Below are 18,533 nucleotides of genomic sequence, written 5' to 3' on the forward strand. Positions count from 1 at the left end.
TTTATAATGCAAATTTATTTGTTTTTCCGTAATACGATGAAAGTATTTTTCATACATCCTTCAACCTAATAAAACACATTGAAAAGTAAACTTGCCATCGTATCGGAGAAAAAACTCGACTCAGCGATCACATTGAATATCCACAGGCATAAACTACTCTTAACCGAAAAATAAATTCTCCGGGCAAGAACTTTTCCTTACAACTACACCTGCTTATACCAAAAGAGGCTTCAAACAAACATGTACGTGATTCTAAAATAATGTAAGTATGTATACTTGCTCGAGCGCTTGCAGGCTCGGACACGCGTGTGCAGGGCATAAAGGTCATAAAATTTATCATCGCAAAAAGAAACTCAAGTAGAGAATACAAGGAAGGGAAAACGTCCCAATGCACAAGTAATATAAGTATAAAGTATATAGGTTTAGGTACGTGCGATTCCCCAGAGGTCCAAAGCTCGAAAGTTATACGATATTCCGCTCCACACGCGTACGGCACGTATAGGTACGTACATTATATGGGCCGTTCTACGAAAATCGGAATATTACAAGGATTAAAGAGGAGTTTGTTATTTTTCCAATGTTCTTTTTGGTATTGTTTGTGACGGTAACAAGTAATACATGTTTGGGTCCCGCTGGAAAAGTTTTTTCCAATAGTATTTGTAAGGGGTAATATTTGTACGGGCTCTGAGAAAATCGTCGTAAATTCGAGACTTTGACGCACCAAATGAAAATCAAACTTTTCCCTTGCACTTAAACCATGCACGTACCCAACAGCTATATTTTAACCTTTTATCTTACAACTTTATTTCAGGGGGACTGACTTTACGAAATCGTAAGCCTGTGGCACCGGCAATATGGTGATGAAAAAATAAAAAAATTCTGCATTGGATTCATGAGATTTTGGGTCCGCCACTTAAACAGCATACAACCTTTATATACACCAATTTTTTCGGTTCTACAATAAATATGAAAGTAATATTATTGACGTTAATTCTTTCAAGATCCTACGGCGCAAAAATAATTAAAAATTTATGTTTTGCTTCTGGGTACCGTCAAAAGTGAAAATTTTAGCAATAGATTTTTATGAATCAATTTCCGCTGTAATATCAGAAAAAAAAAAAAAAAAAGTACCTATTTTTATTTAAAAAAGTATTAAAAATCAAATCTGTACGAACGGAGTTTTAATTGACTGGGCCATGGGAAATTCGATTATTCGTAGATTGATTCGTGTACAAAAGTGCGCTGATGCGCATATCTCTCTTCTCTCCAACGCCAGCTCTTTATCGGCTCACATGGTATATAAGAGATCGGCGTGCAAGCCAAAGTCGGCAGTTTGTATTTTGCTCCTCGTCCGGTGTGCATCGGTTAACGCCTCCGGTTGCCCAAAAGTAAGTACCTGCTGTTGTTGGTAGAAAGAGACCACAAAAAGAGCCGAGTTTTCTAATCCAACGTACAGTCCGTCCAACGCACACTGGAACCTAAATACACCCATATGACTCATTCGAATTGCCGGCCAATTGTATGTTAACTGTAAACGTATATGATATATTACACCGATACGCATTTGGTGACGAAAAGCAGAGCGTGCGTGCAACAAGTGGGTCCTGAGAGACGAATTTACTTTTTGTGCTGCAGTATAAGCTGTAAGTTACTTTTGAAACTTTTAGCATTTCCGTGCCTTTTTTTTTTTTTTTTTTTTTTTTTTTTTTTTTTCATTTTGGAAAATAATGGACATTGCGGAATTCTGTCCAACTTACTGAATTTTTGTTTGTATAACTTTCATTTTTAAAATATACTTTAAGAAATATGAGATTTCTTTGCGACATGTCTAATGTCTATCCGTGAAATTCAAAACCTATATTATCGCTGCATTATTTCTGTACTGCGGCAAGTCACACGTATGCGAGACACATGATAACTCGTTCTCTCATTTTCATGCATAACACGCGCATTTTTTTTATTTTATTTTTTTTTAACGTGTTTTATTCCCTACTGCAAATCCTCAGTAATTTTATGGTGCCATTTAAAAAAAGTTTTTTTAAATTACATAAAAAATTTGGCGACAAAAACTATGCGCCGAATATACAGTTCTGTAATAGGGGACTTGCTGATGCAATACATCTTTTATGTACTCTTGACTGAATATGAGGCTTGAAAAAAATACCTTATCATATAAACAATGTATATAAATTATACCATAATATTCCAACAATACCATTATGGCAAACAATTTATATAAGTTGAAACGGCGTTTTTACCTTCTTTGAACAATTTATCCACCATAATTATTAGTCTTGTATGTTAATAAACAATGTTTCAACGTACAAAAAAAAAGCAATTTGTTACCGATCACAGGGACGCGTAGCGTGCCGGTCTTTGAATGTTTTTTTTGTACACCTCGAAATACTTATTGTTTTTTGCCACCATCCACATACAAGCCATTTAAGCATCAAACAACTACTGTTTCATAATATCAATAACAATAATATTTGTTTTTTTGTTTTGTTTAGACGAGCGAAAATAAAATGTCCAACGACAATGATTTCGACGAGGCGTTGACAGCGATGTCACTCCCGGCCAATTCCCAACCTGATGGGGAAAACTCGCTCCCAACTCTACCACTACGCCCGAGGGTTCGCTCACACTTTTACCTATTTTCATACATGATTTTTCATATATTTTCAAGAATATTTTTTTCCTCTCTTCGACAGACCACCGTGGAGCTAATAAGCCTCCTGATGGACGTCAAGGCAACGGTGAACCGGCGCGTCGCCGATCTTCGTCAGGCCGAAAGATACGCGGACGAGCGCAGAAACCAACTCTCAGCAATCGTTATGAGAGCGGAGCAGATCGTGAACGAAGTTAACAGATGCCTGCTGGGAACCAAAGCTGACATTACGATCGGTAAGCTCAAGCCTTCCTTTCTCATCTTGTATCTGCCTCGTTCGCGGAAAAGAAGTGTTATTGTGACATTCTAAACGTTATTATCTTGCTTGGTGTAACTTTGTCTTAAAACTACACATAATGTTTTTTTTTTTTTTTTTTTTCCCTTGATATGAGGTATTTTATGTCGTCAGATGAACGTGCATCTTTACAGTAAACTGCACATTTAAAGATTAATGGTCAGATTTTTATTTAATTGAATATTTTCATTAACAAATCTCTCAAACTACTGGTCAATAAATTGCGTGTGATATTGGGTTTCATCAAATTAAAATTGCTTGGCTAGTGTTTTGTGGTATTTTTTATATCAACCGATTTTTGTACAGCTATAAATGTAAAAAAATTATCTCCTATGATTAATTATGTATGTATGTGTTAATAATATATGTATTATTGAACAGATGACCAGCCTCAGTTCAATTCAACTCTGGAAAAAACTGACGATGACGATGGTACCTCTCAAAATCTAATCGATCAATCATTGGTAGATACGCTTGAGTTCATCGATGTTGAAAATGTATCTCAACTTTCAGCCGTTACAAATGATAACGAAAGTACCAACCCGGTTCGAGAAAATAAAACGCAAGAGGACGAAATCGATGATGTTTCTGACAACGAGGGCAGCCAAGTTTTGGTAATTTATTTACAAACTAGAAACATTTTTTTTTAAATACATGTTTTAAGATGTATAAATTGTCGTATTGATTTTTGTAGGAAACAAAAGACCAAAATTGGCTTCTGGAAGTCAGACCCATGAAATTGCCGTACGTGCCGCAGATCGATGATATCATCGTTTACTTTAAACAAGGCTACAAAGAGTATTTGAAAGACGTCGAGAATAATAAATTATACGTCATCGACGAATCGCTAGACAGACCTGAAACGAAAACCGAAATCAGAGTGGGTGAAAACAATTTTTTTTTTTAAAACGATTAGTAAATTATTTATAAAAAATGACGATTTTAGAATCACGAGTTTGTGAGGGTTAAAGAAATGTCCTACGACACACCACCGCAGGGCCTGTGCTCGTTGACGCTAGAACGCGTGGCCAACAGTGACAGTCCCATCACGGGTTCTTTTAAAATACGATACCTCGTCAACAGAGGTGTCGTCGACTTTATGATCTTACGCAAGATGTACGACGCATCTTTGGAAAAACAATGGCACGAAGGCGACAAATTTAGATGTGCCATTAACGGCGAATGGCACTTTGGCAAAATCATGTCCATCGCGGATCTTTCCTTGCAAGACGGGCGTCCAGAGCCACTGTTTAATAATTTATGTATCAGATGGAATGAAAACCGGCAACTGCACAGAATAAGCCAATGGAGGATCGAACCTGTCGATGAAAAAAGTAAGTTTCATTTAATTTTAAATAATTTTCATCCACAAGGTTAATTAGATTTACGTGTACAACGATGACATTTCTGTTGCTATGAACTGCTATATCAAAGGGTATACCCAAATCTAAACTGAGCAAATTGATTTTTCAAATGATAATTCGCGACAAAATTTATCGTAGGACTCCCAAAGGATCCCAGGGAAACAGTTACAGTCCTTTTCAACGAAATACGCGATAGAGTGAGCCAAACCGACTCGAGCGAATGGCCATCGGATGGTCCAAAAAAGGTCTGCAAAGTCATCGCTCGGAATCTCGACCTGTTGGGGCAGCAGCTTTACTCCAGACCGTTTTTCAATCTCAGGACTGTTCCATCTTACTTGAACGAAATGGCCTATCCCATTGATCTGACGATAATCAAATATAGGCTAAACAATTTTTACTACCGCCGAATGTCCGCATTAAATTTTGATCTTGATTGTTTCAAGAGCAACGTAGAGCGTATCAATCAAAAGAACGTCAAACTACGAGGTTGCTCGAAGAATAATTACTATGACGAGTTGTCGTTGTCGTCAAAATTGATTAATGCGATGTTGGAGAAATTCATTCGGTGGGTTTTGATTTTAACGCGTTTTCTTAATTTTTTTTGGTCCCTTGTTCGAAAAATTTAAACAATCATTCGACAACTCCATAGGTGTCCCACAGAGTTGGACATTGAGGAGTTATACAACGAATACGAACATTTACAAGATACTCAAGGGCACGTCGCAGAATCTCAAGACGATTACGTTCCAGAGTCGATGGACTCGGAGGATTTTGTAGAGGACTTGGAACCTCATAATTCACGAGATGTTTCATCACCTTGTATGTGGTACTCGAAGTGTACGAGGTTGTTGAAAGATTTACTCGATGACAAGGACTCGAAGCCCTTCAGGTGACACATTTTTCTTTGGTTTCGCGTTCAAAAATTAATCACTTACTAATTCAAAAATTATTGTTTTTCCGAAAAACTCAGGGAACCTGTTAACGATGAACATTACAGAAAAGAAATTTCAGTCCCGATGTCTTTAAACGAGGTGATGGAAAGTCACAGGGCTAAACTATACGACAATCCGAAAAAACTTGATGACGACGCGAAATTGATTTTTGAAAATAGTAAGAAATACAACGCTAACAAAACCTCAGTTGTAAGTCCATTCAAGAAGATATAAATATAACGTGACCACGAAAAAAAATTAAAATACACATATTTCTACTCATTTACATCATAATTTTTTTAAACAGAAAAACGTTGTGAATTTTAGTTTTATGGTCCAGCACACCTTACTTACTTGGTAAAAATCTTTATTTTAAATAACGTTATATACATTTCTATGTAGATTTATAAACAAACAGAGAAATTAGAAAAAATATATAAAAGCCGCATGGAAGAAATTATCACTCAATGGAAAGAATCAAAAACAAAAAAGAGCCCTACAAAAGAATTGAAAAAATGTGAGGGACTTACAAGTCAATTATAATGTACTAATATGCACATTACCATCGTTAATTATATTTCAAATGACTCTTAACAGCACCTGATACGGTTAAAAGATCTCGAAACGTTACCGAAGACTTGGAAAAAAATGGATCTGAATCGTCATCAAAAAAACAGAAATCAAACGTGGACGTCAATGAACCGGGTAATACATATAATGAAAAATATAATATAATAATGTAAATTTAATTTTTAATTAAAATGTGTATTTTTTACGTTTATAGGGCCATCAGGTATGCAAAAAAAGCATGGGACAAAATTCAGCAGTGCCTACTTTAAAAACCAAGATACGTCAAGCGAAGAAAATGATGATGATGATGATGATGAAACGTCAATCGGGTGCCAGAAAAAAAATTCGCCCAAGAAAAATTGCATTGTAGAAGAAGACGATGATGATGATGATAAAGATAGTGTAATGTCCAGTTCAAGCTATGACCCCTTTTTTATTGATGATTCAAACGTGGACGAAAGTCCGGGCAGTAGTGACAATGAATACAGTGACCCAGAGGACAAAGGAGTTGATCAGAATGACAAAGAGAAAAGAAAGGAAACGTCAGATAAGAAAAAATCACCCTCAAAGGGTTCGTCCAACTGTAAAACACCTACTAAAAGAATAGTCGTTAAAAGGTTTGTCATGTTGAACATAATTTTTGTTTTTCGCGTTTGACTCAAAATTAAAAATAAATTTTTAATATTCATCACTTTTAGACCGCTTCCACCATTTACGCCTTTAATTAACTTGAGATTGATAAAACCCCGTCAAACTCATATGTAAGTGCATCATATTTAATATCAATTGATGCATATAATTAATTTATATCTTATTAAAAATGTATATCTCATCCGTAGACTGATAACAGGAAGAGTTATTAACCCTATTTCTGAACCAAAGTTCGTATCGGCCAAAAATAAGCTTGTAAATTTTTTCAAGTTCCAAGTTGAATGTGCTAATGGTGCAAAGGTGATTGTTAAAGCTTGGGGAGATCAAGCAGATATATATGAAAATAAAATCAGACACAAGCAGGTGAGATTCATTTTTTTACTTTTTTTCACTTACAGCATTAATTCGAAAAATGTTAAAAATTTTTTTTATTTATCAGGTAATAAGAACGATTGGATTAATTGCAACACTTCCATTTGAGCCAAGCCCTGACGTTATTCAAGAGTACGATCTAGAAATAAGAAATTACACCGACATCATAATAATATCAAGAAATGGGAATGAAAGAAAAATATCGAAAAAAAAGAAATAAATTACGACTGAAAAGTATATCATAAAAGTATTTGACATATTTTTACATTTTTACTGATTTTTGTATTTAATTTAATAGCTAAAAGTTTTTTCATCGCAGTATGAAGATTTTGATTATTTTCATTCTTCATTATGTCAACTATCGTATTCGATACCATATGAAGCAATGTAATCCTATGCAACAAATAAATCATTTTAAAAAAAATTTAGTTATTTTTATTCCAAAAACATATTCGTAGACCTATATCAATGTGCTGTTAGTCTGAATAAAGTGTCAAGTTGGTCTCAAAATATTTTTTTTCTAAATTTTATGACATCGACTTGCATGTGTCATGTAATTCACAACTTAACATTAGTATTATTAAAATATGTACCTAAATCTTTAATAGCTCTCAAATAAAAAAGAGGAACATTATTAATAAATGCCTTACGAGTACGTGACAATATTGTGTACTATTTCATCATTAAAATAATTCGATTTTCTTTGAGTCTTTCCAATCAACTACTTATGTATGTTTTTATTAAAAAATGAAAAGAGATAATTTGTGCCGTTAATTGATATTTAAATTACACTGATTCTGATCATTTTTTTCATCTTCGGTGCGATTTTTATCGTTTAATTTTCAACTGATTAAAATATATTTTTTTATTTATTTCATACTCCGTCCCTTACGGGTTTGGAGGGGGATTAAAATATATTTATAATTATATCGGTCGAAAGTTTTTAGAAGAAATGTTGATACATAAAATATTATAACTGTACACACGTAGTAAGAGCTAGTTAGGAAGCTTTTACCATAATTTGTAAAAAAATGCGGAAAAAATTAGCTTTGCACTTTTTTTCCAAGTTTGCATTTATGAAAAAAATTAGAAAATATAATTCTAGTCAACCAAGCGATTTATCTTGTAGAAGAAATGTTTGCACCTAAGACATTCATCTACTTATAATTCAGCAACAAAATCTGCATCCAAAATGAAGACACCGAGTACAAGTTTCGATTCATCTTTGCCAGGTAAATAATCCACGATAATCTTAGAGACGTAATAATTTGTTCAAGTGTCTGGCCTTATCAATTAACACTTTAAAGGAGGAAATGTTATACGTAGTTATCTTTTCGTAGTACTTGGAGACGTAGCATAACTATTTTCTTTCATCTGACCAAATAATAAACTCATTTGTAAGAGCTGATTAACTTCAAGCAATGTGGGTGGGTATATATTGGTTTTCCGTAGAGTAGATGTAAGTAAATCCGATCAGCTCTTACGAACATATTCGGTGGTGTTATAATTATATTGCATGATTTATTGAAGTAACAGAAAAAAAAATAAAAAAAAAAAAAAAATTATTTTGGAAAAACAGGGCATCACTTAAAGTTAGATTATTGGAGAAAAATAGAGCTGAAAAACTGAGAATGCATAAGAAATACGCGAAATAACTATTCGAATAAACAAGTTGTACGGTATGGCTAAAAAATTTTAGCTAAGGAAATCGAAAAATTACGTGATTATCATTTACACCCCCTTTGACGAAGTTTCTGTATTTAAATAATTAATTTAGCTTTAATATCTTAAAAAATCTGAAAAAAATTCAGAAGGGATAGTTTCTTATAATTATAATGTTTACTTTAGGTCCATCAAGAGTGCGTGAAAACAACTCTTTTATGACACAAGCTTTTATCCCATACCAGTTAATTACCATTTTTATTTATGCTGATTATGTATAATTATGTCAAAATTAAAATTTACAGGTATACTAAAGATTTTACATCTGTAAAAGACCTAAAATTGATTAAGCCACGACAATCGCACGTGTACGTGTATGATGATTTTAAATGTCACGCCATTATGATTCGTACATTTATAAATAGTATTTTCTTGTATTATTAATAGAAACATTACAGGAAAAGTAATTAATCCAATGTTTAATGGACGTTTTCTCGAGTTTTTGGTAGAATGTAGTGAAGGTATTCAGGTTCATGTCAAGGCCTCGTACAACTTAGCAATTGCATATTCAAGAGCAATTAAGTATAATCACATATACACATCAATGTACTATAAGAAACAATTAAAGTTTCAATAAAAAATATTAGTATACTGAGTCAAAGTAGATAATTTTGTCGAATGGTGAATTAAGCAATGTTTACTTTATCAGGTTATAAAGATAGTTGTAGCCGTTGCAACAGAACCTACTCCCCGAAATTCCGGCAAAATGAATTACGAGTTGGAAATAAAGAGACATACCGATGTGTTCATAATATCAAAAAAATCAGGGAATACCAGAAATTTATCCAAACACTCATATATTTAATGTAAAAAAATGAAGATTAAAAGTCATTAACGTACGAATAAAATCATAAGAAAATAATTAAAAAAATATAAATGTGTATATTGATCAATATTAATTACCATGGTTTTCTTTATTTTCAGAAGATTGCTTAGCATAAGTATAAATATTGAGCGGCATTGCCATATTAGATTGAGAGTAAAATTAATGTCTCTGGTCTCCTGGCATTGTTTCTGGAACGAGTAGTGATGACTTAACAACTCATGTCAAGGTTTGGAAGAAAATAAGAATTAAAATAAAGGATCATCTAATAAGTTACGTAAATATGATAAATAATATTGAATTTTTTTAAAAACTTATTGAATCAAATCGTACTGCTGAATTGTAGTTAATGTAATCAAGTTATAAAATTTTACTGCATTGGTTCACAGTAGTATGATGATTTTAATACAGGTAATGTAAAGGATTAATATTGTTTATTAAGAGCTAGAAAAATAATATTAAAAAATGTTACAATAATTATTTTTTGGTAAAAATTTTTTACAATTTATATTGAAAAAAAAATTTTTTTTTCATGTATATAAAAAATCTTGTTGATAGGATGTATAGAAGGGTACATAATAAGAGCTGTGAATTCTTGTAGATAGTTTATTAATATCTTTAAACATATACATAACATTCGTTCGTTTATTAAAACGCAAAAAACCAAAATATCATAGTTGTTCAATTTTTAAATCGTATTTAATTATTATTTTATACTTCGTTAAAAAAATCTAGAAAAGTCGCAGGATATCGTCCTCGATATTACAATAACATACGTTCAAATGAGTCGGGAGAAGCGTCGATTTTGCAAATTTGGTCTTCATCTTTTCTTCTCTTTCATTTATGCCTTTACGTGTAAATGTATGTATGTATGTATGTGTTGTAATTTTTGAAGAGTGTAAATCCTTTAATTGAAAAAAGACAAAAAAAAAAAAAAAAAACTAGAGTGTATGTATCGTATGTACGAAATGCTTTTCTCAGGTGTAAATTACAATGCTACAGTAATTTGACACATTGCTTATATTTGTTTGTAATTTTTCCTTGATGCATACATTGTTTACCTATTACTTGGGATTTTATCCCATACTTTTTTTCATCGTCTATCATCTTTTTTATCTCCTGTCCTTCGTGTTTCGCCTTAATATTATTTTCGTTATCTTGAGTAAGATATATATTTCTTAGCTATAGTAGCAGGCGTATAACAACTGATTCGCTTGTTTTTTTTATTTATTTATTAATTTTTTTTTTTCAATTATTGATTATTAGAAATACATAACACTTTCCTCCCATCTCATCTAGCATCTCTTAACTCTTCTTTTCTTTTAATTATTTCTCTCTTTTTTGGCAATGATATGACGAGTCGTAATATGTACTTTTAATAGATCGCGTTCCCCTCTTTTATTTATTTATTTCATATATAACATACGGGGATTGTGGAAGCTTCGAAAGAACCGCACTTTTTGTTCCTTCTCTCATTTACTCTCTTTCTTCGATTGTGAGAGCCATTCTCTCGGCTATACAAAAAAATCTATAAAATACCCAAAACCATCGCGCAACGATGTGTTGATCAAAAAATTTCACCACCCAGCCTGACTTAGTCTTTTATCAAAGTTTTTTTTGTTTTTTTGTTTTCTTAAAACACCCTGTGTATATTGTATGTATGCATGAAAGTGTGTGCGCCAGTCTCCAAAAAATACCTCACGCGTTACAAGCGTGGGTTTCACAAAATTGGTACTCATTTTTTTTTTTTTTTTTTTTTTTATCTGATATGCAATGAAAACCAGACTTGTTGCCTCTTGGTCAGAAACTTACATTGTGAGTTTACTTTATTTATTTATATATAGTTTTTGTAACAACCGTGATTACAATTGAATATACGTATCTGAGCTGTCGATTATAATTTTTGTCCCACCTTTGTGCCGTGTGTATTTTTTTTTTTTTTTTTTTTTTTTCATTCATTTTTTTATTTCTTAAGACGTAAGTAAGTGTGTGTAAGTGTGTAAGTATGTTATGCTCTGTTGTTGTTGTTGTTGCTGCTACTACATCGTTTTGTTGTATATTCTTGCCTTAATAAATGTATATTTATATATGTATAAATGTCGTTAAAATTATTTTTTGCGTATTCGACACATTTCACTGCTTGAATGCTGGTGGCGGGGCTCGTTGGTGCTTTGACTGCTGCTGCGACTGGCCATTCGAGTCTGACCTGTTACTGCTGTCCTCAGTCATTACTGTTACTAAATCCCCAACTGCTTTGCTCAAATCCTCTGCAATAGTGTATTTTATTATTTGAATTAGTTTTTACGAATAATAGTACTTTTCTGGGACAGTTTTTTTTAAATCTATCAATAAAGACTTTTATTTGAAAATTTTGCATTTCAACGATAAAATGTAAATCAAAATAGTGACATCGAAAGCTAATTTAACAGTTTATATGTACAGAGTACACAAATTGCTCAAACGACATGTAAAATTTGTATTATTCATTAAACTTTAATTATGGTCAGTATTTGTAAGATTATTATGTACTACAGTCGTTAAAACACGTTATGCATAGTAATACGAACAATTGTAAACATTAAAAAATTTAGTAGGCTTCCATTAAACTTTTTATTTTTAGAGCATGTACAGTAATTATAAAAATAATAATTAAAACTATGAAAAAAATAAAGCAAATGCAAAGTGCAGAAAAAGATTCGCATTCAATGAGTTTGAAAAAAATGCCCTTACAATGGTAATTTAATTAATATGAGTGTGGTGCAATTTATGACTTAGTTGTTAATTTAGTGCTTGTTAAAAATGCCAGTTTTAAGCTCACCTTTTTACATCCATCCTATATAGTGATAGCAAACAGGACATTAAAAATATTAGAGTTGTTAATACGATGGGGCACATGCAAAATTGCAACTGTATACATTGGGGATAGTAAGAATAATTTTATTTCATCTATACGAGCTACAATTACTTTTTACGATTTTTACATCAAATGTTTAAACTAATCAAATTGGATTTATTTTCTAACCGAAATACATATATATATAAACGTTTTGAGTTATGTACGGTTGAATTTTTTTTTTTCATAATGGAAGATGAACAAAATGAATGAAAATATTACTGGCTGATAATTGTGCACAGAAAATAGTAGCATGGGAAAAAATCCTGAAGCTACGATTTTCTTGGAGCACGTAAGCATTTCGAAAATGACACACATGACGATAAAAAAAGAAACATCTGTCAAAGCGTGTAGCGATGCGCAAAAGGTAAAAGAAGCGTATAAAAATTAAAGAAAAAAAAAATTCTCAAGGAGAAAGAAACGAAAAATAAAATAAGAATTTACAACAATTGAAAGATTGTAGTGTGAGGGAGTGAAGGGGAGGAGGGTCAAGGAACAGAGAGAAAGAGATACGAGCTCACAAACCTGCCATGTGTAAGAGGTTGCCCACATTATGATTAACGCTGTGAGAATGAGGAGGCGGCGGTGGTCTCTCTAAGCTGCTTACACGGTCCTCGCCCGCGCCACCACCTAAGCCACCAACCAACCGTATCACCGTATCACCGAAAACCGCTTTCGTTTTTTATACAACGATTAAGTATTTAAGAAATAGATAGATAGACAGGCAGAAGGGAGATAAAGAGAAATACAACTTAAAAGAGACAGAGAGAGAAATATGCACACGTGTGCGAGCGTACGCCAAAGTCAATGTTTGCCGGTCTACTTTGCGACTTTTCTTCTAGACTTCTAGACAAAATATTTGAGTTGAATGATTTTTTACATTTTTTAATACATTCTCAGAATGCATGAAACTTGCGATTAATTTCAAATAATAAAAAGGATGCTTCAACCGACTCACATAAACCTTACATGTACATGATAAACAAAACCAAAATCACCCATGTCTGATGAAAAAACAAAAAAATTTTCAATTAAATGTTAGTTATGAGGTTCCATGTTATGTACGATTTATCGTATGTATTTTCACAAAACCACTTACTGAAATGTATGAAAAAAAAAAAAAAACTTTAAAAAGTTTCAAACGCGATGACAAAAAAAAATGTCGCGTACCTGGAGAATCGTGGTAGTGGCCATTCATTTTTGCAGGAGAATCGGTCGCCAATTGGGACGCAGTCACGCTTCGCGTCTGCAATGTTCCAGTCTTAGACGGTGACGCAGCATTTGGCTATAAATAAAAAAAGCCAAGGTTATCAAAGATAAACTTTGCAGCCGAACATCTTTGCCAAACGAAGCGCTTATTTTGAGTAGACACTACAGAAATATTTTCATACGATAAAATATCACTTGAAATACTCCTGCAACATAATCCTTCCATCTAAATCAGCAGAAACGCGTACGTAATATGCGTGTGACGATGATCCCGCTGACACCCCCCCCCCCCTCGCCCTACTTTCAACCAGTCACACGTTTGTATAACGCATACACACCTCATCGAGCAACTGTCTGAGTCTCTGCAGCTGAGCCTCGAGCTGTCGGTTATGGTCCTCGAGTATCTGCATGCGAGCCTCGAGTCTACCCTTGTGCTGGCGCAGCAGCTTTGCCTCGGCTATCATATCACAGTCCGGCTGCCGGACTCCGTGAACACCGTCTTCTGGCGTCGAGCCTGGCGTCTGTTTCGAGCGTAGCCTTTCGTACTCGGCCTGTAGCGTCGCGTTTTCCTCCTCGAGTTCGCGTATCATCGCCTCCAGCTCTTCGCGCTGCTCAGCGTCTATCGCCGCCATCACCTGTGCAGGAATTGTACAATGAAATTTCAATTTTTTTTTTTTTTTTCTTTGTCAAGCCACACCTCAGGCCTCATCTCAAAATTGCATGGACTCACCTGAACAGGACTGCGCGGTACGTTGATGCCGTCGCCGCCGTTGAGACTCTGGCAGTAATGGGCGATGAGCTGATGCTCGTCGTCGCTGTCCGGTGTCGAATTGCTGCGTGTGCGCGACAGCTCGACTTCCGCGAGCCGCGAGGCGTAGATCTCGAGCTGCGAGTGCATGTCTTGGCTGAGCGAGCTGTGTTGGGGCGAAGGAGCTGGACTCTCGAGCGCGTCACCCTCGAGGACCGTTTGAACGGGTAGGTAGCCCACCCGGGGGTGTTTCTTGAAGTAGCGCTTCGATTTGAATTTGTTGCGCAGGGCGCGCGTAAAGTCGCGCACGTCCTCGCCCGATGTTGTCTGCAATTGCACGAAAAAAAAAAAAAAAAAAAAAATCACATCACCTACGTCTACGAAACTTACAGGTATAATAAAAAAAAAAAAAAAAAAAAAAAAGAAAAGAAAATACACTAACCGCCGTGCAGTACTCCTGCATGGGATGCGTCAGTTTGTGATTCTTGGCCTTTTTGCCGGAGAAGAAGCAGTTCTGGCACATGTCGAAGTTGAAGCACTTGAGACACCGATACCTGAACCCCACGATCGGGTACTCCTTGCATATGTTGCACTTGGCTTGGTGCTTGGCGCTTTCAGCCGCGGATAATCTGTGCAGCACGGGCAGCCAGACCATACTCTGGGGCTCCTGTTGCAGCCAACTGAGAAAGTGCACGGCTTCGATCTCATTCTTGTCTTTGCCGGCTTTTTCGAAACAACTTCTCACCGACGGCTCGATGTTCGAACCACCGAACGCGGCCACCTCGCCGAGCTGACGCGGGACCTGGATGCAATCGTGCAACAGAAGGCCCAGCTTGCGCTGGTCCACCAATCGGTTCGGATCGGCGATCAGTCGAAACAGATCTGCAATGAGATAACACAAACGATCGTTGATGAAAATCGGCATAGATACGCGCACAAAAAAGGGAGGACTACTATATACTTACATCTGTACTTTTCTTCCAGGTGACCCTTACACAACAACACCAGTCCCACTTTGAAGGACAAAACACGGATTTGACCAGTTCGTTGGCTAAAACGATAAGAAAATCATATATATATATACGGTGCGAAACATCAAGTAATGGTATAGAAAAAGGACTCGCGGTTTTACCTGTCGTAAACGTTGAGCAGCCAATTGATAGCGAGATCGACGCACAGAGGCACCGAAACCTGGTTCGAATTTTCCGTGGCTATGTGCTCGTAAATCGAGGTGAGTACCGTCACCATGTCGGGTATGTCGATGAGTTTGTCGTTTTGCGCGCGCAGCCCGTGCGTATCGAATTGCTCGAGCGCCGTCGAAAGACCCAGCACGTCCACTGTGAAAAAATGATCATTGTTGAGCACACGCATCTTTCAGTAAATTAATAATGGGATGTCGCTTACGGCCAAGTCGCTTCTGCACCGTTCTGAGCTTCATGGCCGTCCTGTACGCGGAGAACCGAACCTCGTTGAGATCGGCCAGCGAGGACATGAGCTCGATCATCTTCGGATGGTCCCAATGCGTCGTCTCCAATTGGTGGCTGCGACGAAACGGACATCAGATAGAAAATATTCATCGAGATTCAATATGTTTCATAAAAGGCACTCACTTGATGTAGTAAGGCACTTTGGCGGGCGTGAGGGCTCTCTCCCACGGTGCCTCGACGCTGCTCGCGAGGAAAGCCTGGCTGCCCGGGGTGCTGCCATTCTTGCCCAAACCGCTCAGCTGCTTGTACCGCTCGTCTACCGCCACTTGCAGCGCCTTCCACCTGTACGGACGATAACAATACAGATTTTGCCATTTTTTTTTTCTTTCACCTGTATCTATATACCGTGGCTGATCCTCTATACGATGCAAGAAAGTTTTGCAATCTCCGTAATACACACATGCACGTTCGCAAGTTGGACCGTTTAATTTACGAGGGAGTATGGGGGAAAAAAAAAAAAAAAAATTGAATCGCCGTACTACGGCCGAGCAAAAACCATCAGGCGATTAAATAACGCCCAGACTGTACAACGCAGTATACGTTGTACATATATAATGACAAAATCTCCATAAGGAGGAAACGGGAAGAGAAAAAAAAAAAAAAAAAAAAAAAAAACGCGTCCGCGTGTCCTAATCTCTTTTTATGGGTGTTTCGGTAGTTTTAGATTGCGCGCGTGTGTGTAGACACACCGAGAGTTTCGCACGTATATAATCCACGGAGCAAGCGCTCGATGAGAAAAGTTTTGCTGCTTTAGCGCGGAGCTGCCGCGAACTTTCGCGCCGTCGCGTATATATTTACACCCCACATCGCGTGCACGCCCGTGGTTAAACATGTACAACAATTCCAAGTGTATATATACATACAAATTGTATGACGCGTGGGCGCGCGGTTTTGTTTCGAGTTAATTAATTATAATATTTCTCGGGTGGGGGAGAGTTTTGGACTGTTTCAACGTAAAGGCGCCGCGAGAGACAAATTCGCGGGTACAGTGTGCCAACGGGACTCACGAAGCTTTAATAACTGATGCGGTTAGAGCGGCTTCGTATATTCGTATATACGTTACGAGTGCAGTGTTGGTTCGAGAGACGCTTGCATTGTTCATCAAGCTATATGTACTCGACTACACGCGACACCTCTCACTTAAAGTTCAACGTTTACCGAAGAATGTAGGGAAGGAAGCACTTGGTTCCGCGACATCGTTCAAATTATTTATTCAAATTTACCATGGGTGGAAGAAGTGGAAAAAAAAAAAAAAAAAAAACTCCTTACCTGGCATTGAGGTCGTCGAGCTTGGCGAGGAGTGCGTGGGACACGATGACGTTGCTCGAGGCAAAGGCGCTCGCCTGCTCGTTGGCCTCGTCGATGAGCCTCTGTATGGGGCCCAAGCGCTCGCCGAACTTTTGCAGCTGGTCGAGCTGCTCCTGGGCCTCGGGACCGGTGCTGGCCGATTGCCAGCCGCCCTGGATCGCCTCGGCGCCGGCGAGACGCGACGACAGCTCCTCCAAGGATTTTTGGTAAACGCATAGCTTCTGTAATCAGAAAAATGCACGAAATTTCATTCAGGGGATGAACAAGTGGTAGATGAATAATTTATCTTGTACATTCGACTCAAGGCAAGTGGTATACTGGCGTACGATAAAAGTCGTTTACGACGGCGAGCCAGACGGGCAACAGTTTTCTTTTGAAAGCGGTAAGGCCAGTAATTTGTATGCCGTTTCCGAGTTGGATTATCCTTTGGGTTGAATAACGGCTAAATGCCGGACTATATGCTTTTTTTTTTCCGTAGACCATTTTCCTGAGAGGAGTACTCAAAACATACAAGGATCTAGAGTTTGGAGCTCATCCAATAAACACTTTTTATGGAATGTACTATCTGAGGAAATATTATACTTGTCCGACGACGAATATCCATTCGAATGTGCGCAAAATCTTTACTCCAGACGTCGGTTAAAATAACAATCCATTCTAATTCGAGTAAAAATTTGTGGGGAAAAAAAAAAAAAAAAAAAAAATAGCGAAACGTGTCAAGCAGCCAAATGTAATTTACGGCTGGGCACATTACATATACGTATATATAAAATCATACTATATACAACGTCGTGCAACGATAATGCGATTACGGACGTGAACGGCGTAATGAGCACACTAAACTGCAGCGCTCGTACGTGGCGTGGACCAAAGAAGTGAGCGTGTATACAAAATACAAAGGAATAAAGGAGGAGGAGGAGAACAAGAGAAAAGAAACGCACGTGCACGCGAAACTAGGAGAAATAAAAAAGGGTCGACGACCGAGTGCATGGCGAGTAATGTTGAGGTGGGGGGTAAAAAAAAAAAAAAAAATAAAAGTAGGTTGTACAAGGGCTTTGAAAGCTCCCTGGTATGGCGTAAGTAAGGGAGAAAGGAGGAAAGAAAGGCCCCGTGGAATGGAAGCGCCTTTTTTGTGCCGCGAAAATTACCCGAACGCGCATTTACGTAGGCAAGGTGGGTGGGTGTATACACGTATACACATCACGCAAGTCTCAGGCTTCTTTGCAATTGCAACTTAAAATGCTCTAATTAGCGCTCGATTTGCGCTTTACATGAAGGCACTCGTAGGAATGCACTATTTTCTTTTTTTTTTTTTTTTTGCTCTTTCGTTAGCCCCCTATTATCCTCGTACAGTAAAGTCGAAAGCTTTAGATCCAAAGCCCTTATGACACTGAGAAATTTTTAAATGGTCTCTCGGCTCTTCCGCTTCGTTCGAGCTTGACAGTCCGACAAATTTTAATGCCCTACTTACACTTTGGTGTACATAATTTT

At 36.7% G+C, this 18,533-nt stretch overlaps 2 protein-coding genes across 3 annotated transcripts in view; one reads left to right on the forward strand and one right to left on the reverse strand.

Moving 5' to 3' along the window:
• The first annotated feature begins 1,277 nt into the window (after window positions 1-1,277).
• On the forward strand, window positions 1,278-7,206 carry LOC149375355 (uncharacterized). 2 transcript variants are annotated; one of them, XM_089588896.1, is made up of 15 exons: window positions 1,278-1,388; window positions 2,511-2,633; window positions 2,712-2,904; window positions 3,345-3,577; window positions 3,658-3,843; window positions 3,910-4,297; window positions 4,466-4,892; window positions 4,977-5,216; window positions 5,298-5,469; window positions 5,662-5,776; window positions 5,857-5,964; window positions 6,044-6,446; window positions 6,528-6,590; window positions 6,669-6,843; window positions 6,920-7,206. In XM_089588896.1, the coding sequence occupies exons 1-15, from the start codon at window positions 1,293-1,295 to the stop codon at window positions 7,070-7,072; spliced, it is 3,075 nt and encodes a 1,024-aa protein (XP_089445022.1). In that variant the 5' UTR covers window positions 1,278-1,292; the 3' UTR covers window positions 7,073-7,206. The 2 variants fall into 2 exon arrangements, with proteins under 2 accessions (XP_089445022.1, XP_089445021.1); XM_089588895.1 differs by having other exon boundaries at window positions 1,343-1,643; window positions 6,920-7,204.
• Window positions 7,207-10,323: 3,117 nt separating this feature from the next.
• The window catches only part of LOC106647442 (dystrophin, isoforms A/C/F/G/H), a 220,011-nt gene continuing 211,801 nt past the window's right edge, over window positions 10,324-18,533 (reverse strand). The window contains exons 42-52 of the mRNA XM_089588569.1: window positions 17,004-17,263; window positions 15,858-16,016; window positions 15,652-15,788; window positions 15,380-15,584; window positions 15,213-15,298; window positions 14,690-15,129; window positions 14,230-14,574; window positions 13,838-14,134; window positions 13,461-13,575; window positions 12,816-12,920; window positions 10,324-11,664 (exon numbers count right to left, since the gene is read on the reverse strand). Coding sequence (XP_089444695.1) covers window positions 11,531-11,664; window positions 12,816-12,920; window positions 13,461-13,575; window positions 13,838-14,134; window positions 14,230-14,574; window positions 14,690-15,129; window positions 15,213-15,298; window positions 15,380-15,584; window positions 15,652-15,788; window positions 15,858-16,016; window positions 17,004-17,263 — 2,283 coding nt within the window. The 3' untranslated portion in view covers window positions 10,324-11,530. The remainder of the gene's footprint in view (window positions 11,665-12,815; window positions 12,921-13,460; window positions 13,576-13,837; window positions 14,135-14,229; window positions 14,575-14,689; window positions 15,130-15,212; window positions 15,299-15,379; window positions 15,585-15,651; window positions 15,789-15,857; window positions 16,017-17,003; window positions 17,264-18,533) is intronic.

This window comes from Copidosoma floridanum, unplaced genomic scaffold (genome assembly GCF_036245765.1).
Source record: "Copidosoma floridanum isolate Cflo_tuat_1 unplaced genomic scaffold, Cflo_Japanese_pri ptg000007l, whole genome shotgun sequence".
In the NCBI taxonomy this organism is placed as follows: Eukaryota; Metazoa; Arthropoda; class Insecta; order Hymenoptera; family Encyrtidae; genus Copidosoma; species Copidosoma floridanum.